The 18,153-nt window shown below is 44.4% G+C and overlaps 1 protein-coding gene across 1 annotated transcript in view; it reads left to right on the top strand.

The window, feature by feature from the left end:
- Positions 1-17,846, top strand: part of cntln (centlein, centrosomal protein) — a 151,736-nt gene extending 133,890 nt beyond the window's left edge. Inside the window, exon 26 of the mRNA XM_083764538.1 lies at positions 17,293-17,846. Coding sequence (XP_083620664.1) covers positions 17,293-17,403 — 111 coding nt within the window. The 3' untranslated portion in view covers positions 17,404-17,846. The remainder of the gene's footprint in view (positions 1-17,292) is intronic.
- Positions 17,847-18,153: the final 307 nt, after the last annotated feature.

Here is an 18,153-nt window from a genome sequence, read left to right as displayed (position 1 = left end):
GGTGCATATTGGACAACCGGCGAGATATGAATTAGTCGGCTAATTCTCTCTCTACGCCGTCCTCAGACGAGCCCTCCATCCGAGTGTCTCTCCAGTCATCACGATTATCCATATACTGCATCTGGCCAGCTTGCTTGTGTTTCGCTTGTTTTTGTCCTTTTTTCATCTTTCTCCTAATTTAGACATCGCCAATTCCATCCATTAGTATCCCACTATCAGAATAGGGTGGACTTGGTGTCTGGTTGCTATAGGGCCGAGCTTACCAGCACTCCACTTCCTTCCACACTTCCACATATCAGACTATTCGTAAGTACTCTGCCAAGGTTCTAGGCTTATTATCCCGCCCTTCATATATTGCACAGTTAATATAAAACACATTATTCAGGCACATTTCAGCCACCTCCCATTTGGACCATTCTACGCAACGTCATCAAACAGCGATGCGCACCTATGGCTATGGTAACATCATTCTATACAGGCCACAGCCTGTAGAGTCTTGTATAGTAGTCCATCGCTATCACTGCTATACGTAAGTGCTAACCCCTACTTTTCAATGTTGGGGCTTCTTTGCATGTGACACTTTTGAGTTTCACGGGCAGGATGTAACGCATCAGGATATCCTGTATGCAACCTGTAGGAGTTGCCATTGCGGTAACAGAGATTGCCCTCCCCTGCCAGCTTCCCACTATAGTGAACACCCGCTACATGTGTTCATTGGACTGACTGGCACCGCGTGCAGGACCCAAACTCTCTGGTGACCAGGTAATTTACCCCTAGACCACCGAGACGCCCCACATATGCTGCTTCTTATTGTTTCAAATGCAAAATGACTTCAGCAAAATAGAATGCTCATTTATGGGACCAGGAATGGCATTCATTCTCATGAGCTAAAAACAGACATTGTTGATGTCACATCTCTTCCAGGCTTGTTCCCCAGGCTTCCGGCCATACTGCCGGCTCCGTAGGGCATTGACTCGTTAACACTCTAAATTAACTGTATCAAAGGATTCATGGTGCCAGCACAGTGAGAAAGTTTTCTATTGTTGGTGTCGTTTGCAGCATGAGGGGTTTTGTGTGTGCGTGTGTGCGTGTGTGTGTCTCATTACAGTGGTTTTGTGTGTGCGTGTGTGTGTCTGTGTGTGTGTGTGTGTGTGTGTGCGTGTGTGTGTCTCATTACAGTTCTGTAATGACAAAGGAACAGCTCCGAGTCCCCCTCAACTTCCCTCTGAATGGAAAGCGACTCTAATTAAGCCTCGTTTAATGACTGGGGTAATTAAATCAGCCACTCTCTGATTGTCTGTACATGTGTGTTTGTTTTTCTGTGTTTTCGGTGTGCGGTGGGGACTCAGGCTGAGCCTTTGTACTGTAAATGTGACAGTGGAACAGTGGTACAGTATACTTGGGGGGGGCGGGGTGGCAGTTAGTAGTGGAGATGGCCCCCAGGGGCCACTGAGTGCCAGTGTGTTTAAAGTTGCTATTATGAGGATTATAATGCCAAAGCAGGCCGTGGCCTATACTCTGCATTCAACACCCGCTCATTACGGAAATGGCACCAGCTATTTCAGCTCATTATCTAGTTATCTAACTAGCAATACTAGACACTGTCTCGTGGTACTGTCATTCCGTTCTTTACAGTGAAACTCGGTCCCTACGTCGGACTGTACTACACTATACAGTACATCCCCTCTTGATGTGGGCGCACGAAAGCAGGCTATGTTGTATGCATTGAACACACATCGCATGGTCGTTTCTGTGTGTCTGTGGGCAGAATTGCAGCTGGCAGACACACTATGATCTCAATACAGTGTGTAAAAGTATATGTGTATGTATATACAGTATATATATCCTATATTAAAATTGGCTAAAGGGTCGGCAGACAATGGCCACGTCACGTTGACTTGATGTTTTTGGGAGGATGGCCCCTTGAGATGCAGCGGGTTTTAGCAGGGGGTCCTATAAAACTATAACTATTGGCGGTGGTATGTATATGTTGAGACAAGACACCATTTCTGTCTGTCGACAACTCGACATTGATGTAGGCAGGACCACTTGTACCAGACCTGCTGTACAATGCGGCACATTGCTGATGACGCCATGTTGCACATCAGGTGCTGTGCTCTCGATTTGTCCAGCACACTACAGTATGTCGGCAGACGGGCACAGCAGAGGTTATGTATCTGTATGCTGATGCTTGCTGCGAGCCGAGCCACTGTCGTCAGCCTCATCTCTCAAGCGCAGCGCCTTGACAGCATGGCTATGCTGCAACGTGGCCAGTGTGCTCTCAGTTGCCATTACTCACTGTGTCCCTACTGAGGCATACCTCTACAAAGGTGTGTCTAGGGGTTTAGTTGCTTAATGGCAGAACCAGTACGGGTTTTGGCAAAAAATAAAAAAGCTTCACTGTTGACACATTTACCTGCCAGGTTTTACCCACGGGACCTGAGACGTGAACCGGATGTAAACAGATGCTGTGCAGAGTGGTGGACGGTCATCGTTTCTTTCACTCGGAAAATAGATTTTGTATCATCGGTTCTTTAGTTATGGGCCGTTGAATAAAAAATGTGTTTTGACCAAAAACGCAACCTGGGGAAAATTCATTTCCGGTTGTAGCCGTCGCCTAGCGATCTAGGAAAAGACCATTGGACCGTCTGTAGACATCTTGGGCAGTGAAGCGTTCTATTTGAAAACAGTCATTGTGTTAACAGGAAGTACACTCACACTCTTGATTTTCTGTCACTGTGCAGACCTGTACAATCTTTCAATTTGTTTTGGGGAAGTTGTTGCAGGCAGAGCCTCGCCTGTCTTGCAATACAGTACGTTTGCAATGAGCCATGTTTGTGGGAAGTGTGCTGGTGCCAAGTTCATTGTGTCACTATTCAGAGATACAGAGGTTGTGTTCTCTATGTCATTGCTGCCACTGGTAGATACACAATTGTCATGAATTATACTCGATACACTGCACCACAGAACAGTTCATGCTGCTACACTACCTAAAAGCTTGTATTTATTCTATATAGATATCACTAACAGCCATCACAGCTATATTTAAACCTCCCACACAACCCCTGATAATCTAAATCACCTCATTTTCCACGCCTAACGAGTGTGAACCTTGAAACAAAGACCCGGTGTGCGTTCCTGTGTGTGTTTAATCTTAGGGGTGTATTTAGGTCAGATCCCTAACAAACGCAGGTTGCATGCGCAGACCTGAATGTTACCCCCACCCCCCACCCCCACCCCCAAAACAACGTATCAAGAAAAGGAGAGATTGTTTTAATTATGGTATCTGTGGCCCCAAGTGTCCAATTCCCTTTCATATCAGTCTCCTGTGGCCTGAAGGGGAGAAGGGAGAGAGGGAACCGTACCACTGCAGGGGATGGTAATTACTGAAGAGAGAGAGAGAGAGAGAGAGAATAGGGTCTCGTTGGCGCATTGGTGGTTTCTTTACCTGAGCGCCTCCTTGCAAATGTGACATATTCATTATCGGGCATAATCAAATGCAAGTCTTAATAGTATGGGTGCCTTTGTGCTTTCCCTTTGTGGTGTTGTTGTTTGTGTTGTTTCATTATTCCCCCGTTTGATAAATTTGATTTTCAAACAAAAGTGAGAAGATCAAAGATCAGAGAGCTGTTTTTTTCCCCCTTCCCTCTGTGATCATGAAAAGTACAGTAACTACTTCCCCTGTTACCTTGAATGGTGGCCTAGATTGAAGATAGCATCTCTGGCAGGAAGAAAGGGACAGAAGGATAGAACAGGGGGAACATGAATGCTACCTTCAAACTGGCTGATATTAGTCAGGTTTGTTTTCATGATGAAGTCATATCGGTGGACATGATATCTTTCGGTTAAAGTTTGTTCCCTGGTTCTGACACTGAAGGTGAAAACCGTCGGGTCATTCTCTTCAGGATATGTATGTATTTATCAGTCATTCATCAGTCTTGTTCTGATGCTGTTCAGCATCGGCAAGTTACACAAAAAGTGAAGCCAGTACAATGCATTTAATTGAACTTGTTGAACTTGTGTGGGGTTTCAATAATATTTACATGTATACTGGACACAGTATTGAGTGGCCGGGAAGGCCAGTGAATAATTGAATAACACTTATAAAGTGCTGAAGTAAGTAAGACAAAAAAAGTCTTCCATTTAGTTGAATTCATGTATTATTTTTATATTCATCTCTGACTCCATTGCGTCCCCTCCACAGTTGCTCTCTATCCACTCTATCAGTCCATCCATGTCAGTGTGTCCGTCCGTCCGTCTATTTATATTTCTCCCTCTCCCCATTGTTCTTTCTTCATCGTATCACTTTCTCTCCCTAATTCTTCCACCAGCTAGTTCTCTCATCATTTAGACATCCACCACAAGTTGGGCCCTTGAAATCAATTGCGTTAATTTGCTCCTAGGGAGGGAGAGACAGTGAGAAGACAGGGGGGGTTGGGAGTATGATCGATCGGTTAAGAGAAAAGATGCCATACGCGATGCCACTACAATAACCACACTACCTTGACAGCGGTCACAGGAGTGTTGTAGCATTGAGCCCGCTCCCAGCCTCAAGGTGCGCCCGGGGCCAAAGAATACCAATGTCATTTAATTGGCTCATAAAAACACCTTTTGCTCAGAGACCCTCACCTTAGAGGCACACGTGCGCGTGCGGGCGCACACACACACACACACACACTGTATGATCACACATATTTATGACACACAGGTTCAAGACACACACACACACACACACACACACACACTCACGCACACATGCACGCACACACAACCACAGGTATACAAAACGCACACAAACAAACAAAGTCTCGGACACAATGCATTGCATACACACAGACACAGACACAGGCACAAAATACACATGCACACAATAGAGACTCGGACATGCAAGCACACAAACAGAAACGACCACTGGAGCACCCTGTCAGTTTCACCGGCTTACCCTGTCAGTTCACCACCTGGGCGTGCTAATGAAATCATAGCTAACAAAAGGTCCTCTCTGCAGGGCCTGTTGAATAGTAATGGCCGTAAGTTAGCGTAGCTCTTGTAGCACTGCCAAGGGGGACAGGGGGGGCCTCCCGCAGAAAAGGGCCAGGCACCGTAGCTTTGCATTGACGCCAGCCCGCTCTGCCAAAGGGGACAGGGGGCCCAGCTAAATCAGCTGCAGAGTAGCACTATAGTCGCTAGCAACTGCCTTAAGGGACCCATGGGGATTTAGGATAGCAGGTGTATCAAAGCTTAGCCAGCACTGTCCCAGGGGACCTATAGAGGGAATGGCTGTAAATGAGAGAGTATATATATATATATATATATAAAACGCTCTGCTGTCCTGGCCTCTCCTCTCCTCTACTGTCTCTGTCCTGTCCTATAATCACCTGTCCTGTCTTCTCTTCTCCTGTCATGTCATATCCTCTCTTCTAATCTCATCTCATGTCCTCTCATGGTCCTGTCCCACCCTCTCATGTCCTTTCCTGCTCTGTCCTGTCTTCTCATGCCCTTTCCATCGCTGTCGTCTTCTGTCCTCTCCTGTCATGCCCTCTCCTCTGGCTGTCCTATATCCTACAACAGTATGGTGCCTCGTCTTTGGGTCCTAACAGTCCGACACGCAATGGTCCGACACCTATACACCCCTAACCCCACTTGGAAGCCACGGGTGAGTCTTAATCGGCAACATACAGTATGTGTCTTAACCGGCCACGTATGTGTCTTAACTGGCCACGTATGTGTCTTAACCGGCCACGTATGTGTCTTAACCGGCCACATATGTGTCTTAACCGGCCACGTATGTGTCTTAACCGGCCACGTATGTGTCTTAACCAGCCACGTATGTGTCTTAACCGGCCACGTATGTGTCTTAACCGGCCACGTATGTGTCTTAACCGGCCACGCATGTGTCTTAACCGGCCACGTATGTGTCTTAAACGGCCACGCATGTGTCTTAACCGGCCACGTATGTGTCTTAACCGGCCACGTATGTGTCTTAACCGGCCACGTATGTGTCTTAACTGGCCACGTATGTGTCTTAACCGGCCACGTATGTGTCTTAAACGGCCACGTATGTGTCTTAAACGGCCATGTATGTCGAACTATTGGTCCGGACTATTGTCCGTCTAAAGTATGCCCCCCCCCATACAATGTGTGTACAGGTGGTAGTGTGTTATGTTTTCCTTCTAATGATGCTGCTGCTGTCCCACAGAGCCCTGTGTTGTGGCTCTGTCTCTATTTTAGTGAGTTTGTTTGCTTATAGTTAGTAGCGTTCTAAGTGGAGTTAGCTGATTAGGGGTATGTATGTGCGTGCAGTGTGTGTCTGCGGTGTGTGTCTGCGGTGTGTGTGTGTGTGTGTGTGTGTGTGTGTGTGTGTGTGTGTGTGTGTGTGTCTTTCTGTCTCTGGGGACCATGCAGAGGAGATGTCTCAGCAGTAACAGTGCTAGAGTGACTCTCTAAGGAGCAGGGCTGTGTTTGATGCGCCCAGCACTGGGACTCCCTACACACATGCACGCACACACACACACACACACACACACACACACACACACACACACGCGCGCACACACACACACACACACACACACAGTTGCACAGGCAAACACATACTGTAGAGCCATTTATACACCCAGACACCGACAACGACTCACAAATTCACAAATAACACACACACACACACACACACACACACACACACACACACACACACACACACACACTCACTCCTCTCAGCTCTTCTCCCTAATGAAGTGGTGGCTCTGTGCCTCTGTGTGCATGCTGCATACATACACGTATGCATAGGAACGTGAGTTCTTGCCCAAAATACCATCTCTGTCAGAAACCTTTGTCTGATCAGAACCATTACTTTTAAGGTAAGAATGACCTGTCTTACAAGGATCCAGTGTAGTCATCATTTAGTCACACGCTCTCGTTAATACACTTTTATTAGTTAGATATTCATAAAACATAGACAGAATTAACCACTTTCAACCTTGTGTCCATATCTATATCAGAAACTAGTCAACTCCAAAATGTTCATTTTTCATTAAATGAAGAAAAAAGAAAAGAAAAAAAGCAATAGTGCCTCTTCATAGTTGGCATTGTGACTTTATTGTCAGATACTTGCATGAGAGGCGGTGGAGTTAGCTGCTTTAGCAGACGGTTTGAGCGTCTAAGGGAGTTAACTGGTTTTGTCAGAAGCACTTTTTAACAGTTTGACTGTTTTTTACGATTAACCCGCATTTTAATCAACCCCCCTTCACTGCCGAGATTGTTGTATTACCTTTAGAGCATACGCTGAATTATTTGGGCTTTTAATCCGCGAAAATCCATCAAAAAAAGCTCCCGTGGTTTGTTATGATCTGTGTGTAGCATCCACCATCTTGGTGCACGCGGAAGACGCACACAAGATTGGTTTCAATGAGGCGTTGCACCCAATGCATTTCCATTGGCCTCAATTTCCCAGAAGCCCTAGCAGCCCACAGCATGTGACGATTTCCGGTTTTGTCATCTCAGCGAAGGCATCCAGTCTCATACTCCGCTACGAAGACGGATTTTCTTTTGATTCATTACATTACGGCGGATTAAACACATAAAACAAAAGGCGGGTATGTCCGATACGGCAGCGACATTAACCTGGAGTAATCCATTCAAGGCACGGAAACTGTTAATACTTTTCATTGGTTCAATATTTGTTTTATCCAACACACAGGCATAAAGGGTGTTCAGTTAACTTCAGTAGCATTGATTTAAAAAGAAAAGACAAAATGTTTTAAAAATCCCCAATTATTTTGAAATCCACAGAGCGGAAGTCAAATGCTTATGTTCATCTGACATAATGCAGGTTTTGTTGTTTAATTTAAGATTAATTCATGGACTAAAGTTCTCGTCACCATGAGTGATTTCAGTCATTTTGATTTGGAGGGAAGCGTGTCTTTCACTTGGCTTATGACTTAATTCAAGTTTACACAATCACTGATGTCCTTCCTCATGTGGCTGGTAAAGTCAAGCCCTATAATAAAAATCACACCCGTGTGAAGTGAGTGATTTCCTCAGACACACATAAATTCTCCATTCATTGTCAATGGGAATATAGTCTTTGTGTAGGAGTAAAATAGCTGATTTGCTCGTCTACATATGACGTAAATTATCCATTCATTGTCAATGGCATTTAATGTTTGTGTTAGGACAAAATAGCTGAATTGCATATGATGTAAATATGATGTAAATTCTCCATTCATTGTCAATGGCATTTAACCCATTTTGGGCGGGAACCCCTTTTGATGATAGCACTATGTTATGCTTTAGCTATTGAAAAATAGCAGATCTACAAGCTCATATGAACTTGTAGGTCTGCTATTTTTGAAAAATCGAAGAACGACTGATATAGAAACATAGCTTTTTCAGAAAACTGTCAGGATTTAGAAGACATTTTTAGAATCTGATCTCAGGTCAAAATTGTATTAGGATTGAAATCTACACTATAGCTGAACATAGGAGGGGCTAGCACATCATCATACATCATCTCATTCCGGCCAATCATAATTTGCGTCCTCTCCTTCGTCTTCAATGTTTGCGTTTACACAAACACTCATCATTGTGCATCCATTGTCAATGGCATTTCACGTTTGTGCTGGGACAACGTTTGTGTTTACACGCTCACCAAAAGCTGGACATAGAAATCACACCTGCGTGAGGTGAGGGGTGCTCTTATCATCATACTTCATCATACATCATCTCATTCTGTCCATTCACAATTCACGTCCTCACTTTTGTCTTCAATGTTTGTGTTTACACACTTTTTCTGTCTTTTTTTTTTTTTGTCTTTTTTTGTCTTTAGTATAGATGAATATGGTTAAAGTACAGGCAGCAGAAGCTATTCCTATTATTTGTTTGTTTTATATACTATGTTTACGTTTACATGCAGTTCTGTGACACTGTGAAGAGGCTTGAGTGTGTAAACACAAACATTAAAGTTTAATGTTTGTGTTTACACACTCAAGCCTCTTCACAGTGTCGCCTCTTTAAATATCTGGTTGGAGACTGGAGATGACGTCACTTTTTTGTCACGCTGATTGGCTGAAGGGGTTGTCTGTCAACGCTGTACTCCCGCAGCCAACCATGCATTAGCACGGCCGAGACTCCAGACAAATGAATGGAAATGCAATTTCAAAGGAGAGTGGTGGTTAACTCCTTTCCCCTTACTCAATGGGACATCTAAAGGTCAGAGAGGTCTTTTGACGAATGATTTTGAACTTCAGTTCCCGAGGGATTCTCACGGCCTATATTGCCGAATTTCGTGAAGAACGATATAGCACAGAACTGCCAAAGCTGATGACGTAATTCGTAGGGGGTCTACGCCCTTTGGGCTCGACCCCTACTAATAGACAATTCATATCAGACGATGTTGTATGTAGAAGAGCATGCAGGAACATGAGTGTAGAGATTAGAGAACGATAACGTCAAAACATGATCATTTTACTTATTTTGCAAATCGTTTAGAAAACAACGCTATTGTCTCTTTCATGCTATTAGGCGAATTGCAGATTGGGACTTGAGCCTCACAAAAGAAAAAGTGTAGATTTTATTTTTAGCTTTAATCCCTGTGGTTTGACTGATCTCCTGTGGTTAAGTTGACCATGGAGTTGACGGATTACACTGTACCACACGCAGTAGGCTGCCCACGCCATGCTTGACATCTGTCAGTGTTTCACACACAGCTCAGTGGAGTAGCAGCTCTTTCACCAACACACACAGCTCAGTGGAGTACCAGCTCTTTCACCAACACACACAGCTCAGTGGAGTAGCAGCTCTTTCACCAACACACACAGCTCAGTGGAGTAGCAGCCCTTTCACCAACACACACAGCTCAGTGGAGTACCAGCTCTTTCACCAACACACACAGCTCAGTGGAGTACCAGCTCTTTCACCAACACACACAGCTCAGTGGAGTAGCAGCTCTTTCACCAACACACAAAGCTCAGTGGAGTACCAGCTCTTTCACCAACACACACAGCTCAGTGGAGTACCAGCTCTTTCACCAACACACACAGCTCAGTGGAGTACCAGCTCTTTCACCAACACACACAGCTCAGTGGAGTACCAGCTCTTTCACCAACACACACAGCTCAGTGGAGTACCAGCTCTTTCACCAACACACACAGCTCTCAGGCAGACACTCAAAGGAGAAATTTACAACCCCTGAATATTTAGCTATATTCAGCTGGCTACAGCCATGGTCATCTCTACTGACTTCCCCCCCCCTCTCTCTCTCTATCTCTCTCTCTCTCTCTCTCTCTCTCTCTCTCTCTCTCTCTCTCTCAATGAATTACATTCATTAGTTACCTCTCGCCATATTTCTCTCTGCCTTAACTAACATCAGCATTCTGGGATGAAGTACCTGTCCAGCACCATGGAGTGTAGGGTTTGGAGGGAGTGTAGGCCGAGCATCTATATATGAACACAATTGGCCATGTTTAGGGAAGCTAAACTGCCTAACGGCAATCTTCGTCGCTGCACTAGCAACTCATATGAGTTGGGGTGGCGTCTGTCAGCAGGCGGGTATTAAACGGGAGGAGTGGGACGGTACATCCTTCGCTACATCCTTCAGGAAGGAGTTCCTCACTGTCAGGATAGCCAGTATGGTGCGATAGCAGTTTAGGGTATAGGGTGTATAGTGTATAGTGGAGGGCCAAAAGCCCCAAAAGTTGACTATACCCCTCCCCGAGGTATAACAAAACGGGACATAGTTTTTTCATATCTTTAGGATGTCCCCCTTTACTTTTACTGCAAAAGGTTTGAAATTGATCCATGAAGTTACTCACCACATAGGCAATAAAAAACGCCTATCTGAAAGAGATCGTTCCAAGAGAATTCTCTGTCGTTTTCTACCTGCTGTTTGTTTTTACATCATACTTGCACAAATTGTCTACAGGTAGTGTGCCTACATCCCAGAACAATCAGAATGCCAATATTTTGTTCTATTGTGAATCAGTAGCCTTTTATATAAGGTATTAAATAGGCGGAAATAGCTAAAAGTTAACTTTTCTGAGCAACATTCACTTGGAATTTTGGTCCTACTATTTATCAACAAAATGTGACATTGTTTTTTCATATCTTTAAGATGTCCTCTTCATGAAATGGATGGTCAGACGTTTTACGTTTACTGCAAAAGTCATTAAATCCATACATGAAGTGATCCCCACTGCAAAGAACACCTACCCTGAAAGTGGGTCAATTCCAATGACACAGGCCAAGTTATTGTGAAACACACTAGTTGGATATTTCTGAATTGAAATGGCACAAGGGACCCCCACAAAAAGACCACCCCAAAATGGTGCCCTTTTATGGGGTTTGGGCACCTTCCCCCTCAGTGCTCTCTGCCCCTAAAGCAACCAGGATGCCAATATTTGGTTCTATTGTGAATAAGCAACCTTTTATATACTGCCACCCTTAGATCTATATGGAGCTGACCTGTTCTGACATTCCATATGTTGATCTGACCTCATCAGTACATAATTCATTCCATATGTTGATCTTACCCCCCATACCAAATAGGGATGCACCGATCCGGCTTTTTGGCATTCGATACCGATTTCGATACATGGGGGTCCAGTATCTGCCGATACAGAGTACCGATCCGATACCCCCCACAATGAAACGTAATAACCTATTAAGCTGTATGCCTCACTGTGTGGAGTCTGGAATCATTATTTTGTGTAAGGCAACATCAAGGCTTGACTTAAACATTACTTTCCCAACTTTGTAAAACAAAATGTAACAAACCGATATAAATGCACTGAATTATTTATTAAATAACTGTGCAACAATTAGACCAGGTTAATGTGTGCGCAGGCTAGCCTGGCTGCATTCCACATGTTATACTGTCAATACTACACTGCTGTGTCACAGAGGAGGTAGAGTTGTTTTCATACTGTAATTACACATAATTATCGGATCAGATCGGATCGGATAATGGATCGGCCACCGATCCGATACCCGATCTAGAATTTTAGCCTGGATCGGCGCCGATCTCCGATACGAGTATCGGATCGGTGCATCCCTAATACCAAAGTGCCAGCGCTCACCCAGCAGTCACCCAGGTGGATGTGTACATGCCACCTCGCCCTTTATGACGCGGTCGCTTCTCACCCTCAGGCGTGGAAATAGCTATAGTCTCATGTAATACTGCTCCTATACTCTTCTATCAGGGGTACCTCAAAAGTCATGAAATGTATCTATGAGATTTGCAAATACAAATGCAGAAAGGTCAAGTTAATCCTGCTCCATTGTCCACCTACTTTTTGGATTTACATATTTGCACATATTGTCTACAGGTAGGACCCCAAGATATGTAAAAAGGCTCCAAGGCCCCTTTTACAGTTTTCTTTTCAAGACTTCTAAATGTTCTAATCCTGATCTATTACTGTAAAATGCCTATACAAACGTAATAACAGGAAATATATGTTGATGCCATGTTTTTAGTTTACCCACTTCATGTAGAATCTAAGGATGTTTCTCAGGTAGACCTATGCCTCAAAACAGCTGGAATGACAAAATATTGTTCTATAACTCTTCTATGGTAGTACTCATCAATCAGCAGCTTATTCTCAATGTCATCTTGAGCATTGTATGGTGAACTGACTGACTGGGGCCAAATTGGTTTCCATAAACTGCTGATTGATGATTATTCATTAAGAATGGCACAAAGCTCTGAATTCTACAGCATTAAACCATACTGCATTTAGGCTATATGGACCTATAGCTATAGAATACAATATCAATAATGTATCATTCTGATGCTTTGAGGTGTAGAGATATTAGGCCTACCTGAGAATAATAGATTCTATCACTGAGGATACGTCCCAGGTGCATCCATGCAATGTATTTTTTGTTATAATTTTCTATTTACAGTGACTCAGCCATAGGAATAGACTATGTATAGTCACCATAGTCTGGTGACCACCGGAGAGACGGGTGACAGCTGGAATGTAGACGGCACCCGGGTGAGCAGTATGGGTTAGCGCCCCAGTCTGTGTCCTCTGTGAAGAGGAAGCCCAACAACCCTCTGTGAGGCCTTTAGGAGGGCCATGCAAGCAGCAAGCGGAGCCGCAACACCATTTCCCTGCGGAACCATTGCCCACCACTCCTGAATGAACTGTCTGGTGCTGGGACTCTGGTGCAACGCACAGGTCCTCGCTCTACTCCTGGTGAGAGCAGGAGTGGACCTGCCCTGGTGAGACGTAGGAGGGGCCCGGACAGGAGACAACCCACAGAGCCTAGTCCTTCCATGCACCAGCCCAGCCCTGGCAGAGTAGTTCTGGAGTAGTTCCAACGGATTGAGGGTAGTTACTGGGACGTAAGTCGGGACTTGATCACCCCGGCTGGGTCGCCTGAGTGAGGGGTATGATGTTGGAAGACCCGAAACCCCATTGACCTCAGGATACATCACTGAGGATACGTCCCAGGTACATCCATGCGATGTATTTTTAGTTATATGAATATGAAGTGGCTGGGTAAAAACATATTGTCTCCAACAGGCCGAAAGGCATGGCAGAGACTATGTTTTGCACCCTGTCTGTCCGTCCGCTAAGATTGACTTCCAGCCCACAATAACCTGTAATTGGTCTGGTGGAGACCTGTACGCCTGTAACGCCTATGATTCTAACCCAGAGAGCCTATGAATCCCTGCTGATTCACAATTCAAGCCTATTTTAACATAATGTTCTGGTTGCTTTGGGGTGTAGGGGTAGACGCTACTGTCTACAGACACCTGTAGATGGGGACACTGTAGGCTATGCACTTTTTTTTGGTGCAGAAAGTTAATTGAAGATTTGCATGACTTTTGCAGTCAAATTAAATAGATTGATGGTTGATACTGTATAGTTAGATGCTTTTGGCTATTTCTGCCTCTAATAAGGCCTTATATTAAAGCCCACTGATTCACTATAGAACCAAATATTGGCATTTAGGTTGATTTAGGATGTACCTGACTAGACCATTTGTGCAAGCATGACATAAAAACAACCATGCAGCAGGTAGAAAATGACAGAGGACTTTCTTGGATCTCCCTCTTTCAGGATATAAAACGTTTTTTCATTATGTGGTGAGTCACTTCATGGATTAATTTAATGACTTTTGCAGTAAAAGTAAAACTTGGGACAATCCATTTAATGAAGGGGACATCCTAAAGATATGAAAAAACTATGTCCCATTTAGTTCTACCCCTGATAAAGAGTAGGACAAGTGAATGTTGCTCAGAAAAGTTAACTTTTTGCTATTTCCGCCTATTTAATACCTTATATAAAAGGCTGCTGATTCACAATAGAACCAAATATTGGCATTCTGATTGTTCTGGGATGTAGGCACACTACCTGTAGATCAGCTGTGCAAGTATGATGTAAAAACAATCAGCAGGTAGAAAATGACAGAGGATTAACTTGGAACTCCCTCTTTTAGGATAGGCGTTTTTTGCCTATGTGGTGAGTAACTTCATGGATTAATTTCATGACTTTTGCAGTAAAAGTAAAAATCACTGACCATCCATTTCATGAAGAGGACAAGTCAAAATTATAAAAACACTGTCAGGCTTTGTACTACCCCTTATAGAAGATATCACCAGGATTACAAGGGAGCATTCCTCAGAAATGTAATTTCCGCCTATAGAAAGTCCTATATAAAAGGCTGCTGAATCAACATAGAAACAAATATTTGCATTCTGATTGCTGTGGGTTGTAGGGACACTACCTGTAGACAATCTGTGCAAGTATGATGTAAAAACAAGCAACAGGTAGAAAAGAGGAGGGTTAATTAGCATTGATGACTAAATTGAAATAACGTGCACAGCCATTAAGAGCCCTATTTTAACAGTGGAACTTTGTGCCATGGTGCATGGTTTTCATTTGCCGTTTATGTTTATGTGTCTTCTCTAGGACCTGCACAAAGGTCCCTGAATTTATCATGGGTGTGTTTTGGGCATTGCAAGTTGGTCTTAATTTGAAGCGCAAAGCAATAGCATTGCAGGCCCTAATTAAGATGCACAGATAGAACATATAGGGAAAATTGCACGAGAAACCAGGCAATCAGGCAGGTTATATATTCTAATTCTAAAGTTACAGGGGCCCTGGTGGCAAAGACCCAATAACCCTTTGTTTTCTTGGAATGACCAGCAGGGCCCTGCCTGAGGGTCTCAGGATGTGCTACTGCTCATAATATAACCCATTCTGACCTGAGATCAGATTCATACGAGGTTTCCGCCGGACACACACTGGTCTGATGAACCCATTCTGACCTGAGATCAGATTCTAAAAATGTCAGTCGCTAGTCGATTTTTCAAAAATAGCAGACCTACAAGCTCGTATCGCGCCACTCGGTGGCGCGATATGAGCTTGTAGATCTGCTATTTTTAAATAGCTAAAGCATAACATGATGCTGACACCAAAGTGCCCGGTCAGAATGGAATAAGGATGCTAGACCGAGCCGTGTCTTAACAATAATCTGTGCGACTCCCAAATCTTTACTATCCTGCGTCGGCTGGTAAATATTATTTGAGACTTTCAGTATCTTTGCTATGCATCCTATCCTGGTGCATCCCATACGTTGCGCAGAAATGTTGTAATTAACTATAGGACACGAATCTCATATAGCCCTGGGGTACTGTTATTGACTGATTTGAAAACATGTTTAACCAATTCTGACCGGGCACCCATTTTGGTGTCAGCATCATGTTATGCTTTAGCTATTGAAAAATAGCAGATCTACAAGCTATTGCTCGTATCGCGCCACCGAGTGGCGCGATACGAGCTTGTAGGTCTGCTATTTTTTGAAAAATCGAAGAACGACTGACATTTTTAGAATCTGATCTCAGGTCAGAATGGGTTGATCAGACCAGTGTGTGTCCAGCGGAAACCTCGTTATGAATCTGATCTCAGGTCAGAATGGGTTAAGAATTGAGATCCTTTTCCTGCCATAAATGAGCATGACAAATATTACCCCGGTCAGCCTATAGTAGCAGATTGCAAGACTAGCTGCAGAGACGCATACATAAACAGGGGCAAATCTTCCTGGCAGAGATTTAAAATAAAAAACTTTGTTCCACTGCTTTCGACTTGCGCCAGTCTCGCCAGATATTTCGGACAGTAGCCTTATGTTTTTGCAATCCATTCTGTAAAAGTTTAAAAATCATCCGAGAGACTGTGTAATATTTCCGATGCCATAGTGAGCCTGGTCGGTCCACGTCTCATCTCTGACCATGTGACTCGGGGAAGTCGCTGAGGGTTTGTTTGCCCAGCTCTGTGTAGAAGTGTGAATATTTATGTCTGATCCTGCCTGTATGTGTGCCTTTGATCGTTCTGCACTAATCACCAGGAAGTCCTTGTGTCTGTTCAGAAGAAACAAAATAAAAAAACAGGAGTGCAGAGGTGAAGACAGCCCATTCCCTCTCACTTTCTCCCGTCTTATTTCCCCATCACTCTCTCTCATTGCTCTCTCCTTCTCTCCATTCCTGCCTCCTTCTGTTCCTCGCCCACACACAGCAGAGGAAACCACACACAGGGAGAACTCCAAACTTTACAGATTCTGGATGTGGTTTTAAAGTGGGCCCTCCCCTTTGTCAGTTTTCCTTCCTGCGTTGCCCTGGTTTGAAACCACGTTCCTCTTGGAAAACAATCCTCTGCTTTATGTGTATACTAATCCGGTTTATTTCCACTGTCCAATAACTTCACCCACATGTGTCTTGGTGACAGACACCACTGCAGGAATGTCTCAACACTTTCCCATTGAGACATTCGCTCCTACTGCACACATGGCACAGGGGATGACACGTCCCAAGGCAATGCTTTGGACAGACTGTACATGTAGTATCACTGATTCAGCAAGTTAAGTGTTTTGAGTGATCATCCATGGAAGCTGAGGACGGAACAAAGTGGCATGCTAGACTCATTGTTATGCCTTTGTAAAGCAGCTGCTGCGTAATCTATTTTGAGAAATGCTTTTATATCAAAAACCCCTGAACATAGAGTTCAGGGTTTTTTGATATAAGACAGTCCCTCAAAAGTTTGTAGAAAGTCCTCGGGCCCAATCTGCCAGTGAGTCTCCCTTGTCTGGCCCGCCGACAACTAGCAAACAGGCCTTCTTTTGAGACAAGAAAAACTGCCAGGTATTAAAAACACAGCCTTTTTTCTTCCTGTTGTTGTTTTCCTCTTTCTTTCTAACCCATCTCCCCCTGCCACCTCCCCTACACCCCTCTTTCTGTCTCTTTCATCCCTCTCTCTCTCTCTCTCTCTCTCCCTCCTCTCCTTCCCCCTGCAGATCCCCTCTGCTGGCCAGCTAATGGAGGCTGTGTGCGTGAAGATGAAGGAGAGGAAAGTGCTGACAGAAGAGCTGGCCACGCTCGCAACACCAGTCAGCGAAAATGCCTGACTCCCCGGGCTGAGGCTCAGGGAAGAAAAAAAACTGTCATCCACTTCTCTTCTCTCCCTCCCTCCTTTCTTCTCCCCCTCTCAGTGGGGGCCGGGGCTGGGCCCAGGCCGTGGCCATCCAAGCCAGGCCAAGGAGAAACGGCACCAATATACATGTGTGAGGGAACGGCGCTGTCTAGTCACTCCAGGGCCAGCTCAGCTCACTCAGCGCAGCAGTGAGCTGAGAGCCCAGGCTTTTGTAAATGAGCCCTCGACATCTGCAGTTAGCACTTAGCGCACTCTGTCTATCAGACAGGGCCCCCTTTAGCGCTGAGCTAATTTACCACGCTCGTGTCTCTCTCTGTCTCTCTCTCTCTCTCTCTCTCTCTCTCTCTCTCTCTGATCCTTCTCTCTCTTTCCCAAAGTGATAAGGCCAAGTGCTTACGCATAATGCTAAAAGTTGGACATGATCTTTTTCTCTCTTCTCTTCCTGTCTCTTTTTGACCTAATTTATTTGGGATCTCATGGAGCTCAGGGTGCAGGGTCTTGACCTAACAGTGCCTCGTCGACACTTTGAGAAAGTCAGGAGTACAGGCACAGTGCAATATGTTCACTGTAATAGCCTTATAGCCATGATGCTGTGCCTTACTGATCTTAGACCTCTACGGTAATGCACAGGACATAGTTATTCAATGTTGCACTACTGTAGGTAATTACTGTATGTTACAAAGCTGATCGTTGCTGTCGATTTTAAATAAAGAGTGTTTCCTAT

The sequence above is a fragment of the Protomyctophum parallelum genome, assembly GCF_964188405.1.
Source record: "Protomyctophum parallelum genome assembly, chromosome: 5".
NCBI classification, from domain to species: domain Eukaryota; kingdom Metazoa; phylum Chordata; class Actinopteri; order Myctophiformes; family Myctophidae; genus Protomyctophum; species Protomyctophum parallelum.
This window is presented reverse-complemented; position numbering and strand designations above follow the sequence as displayed.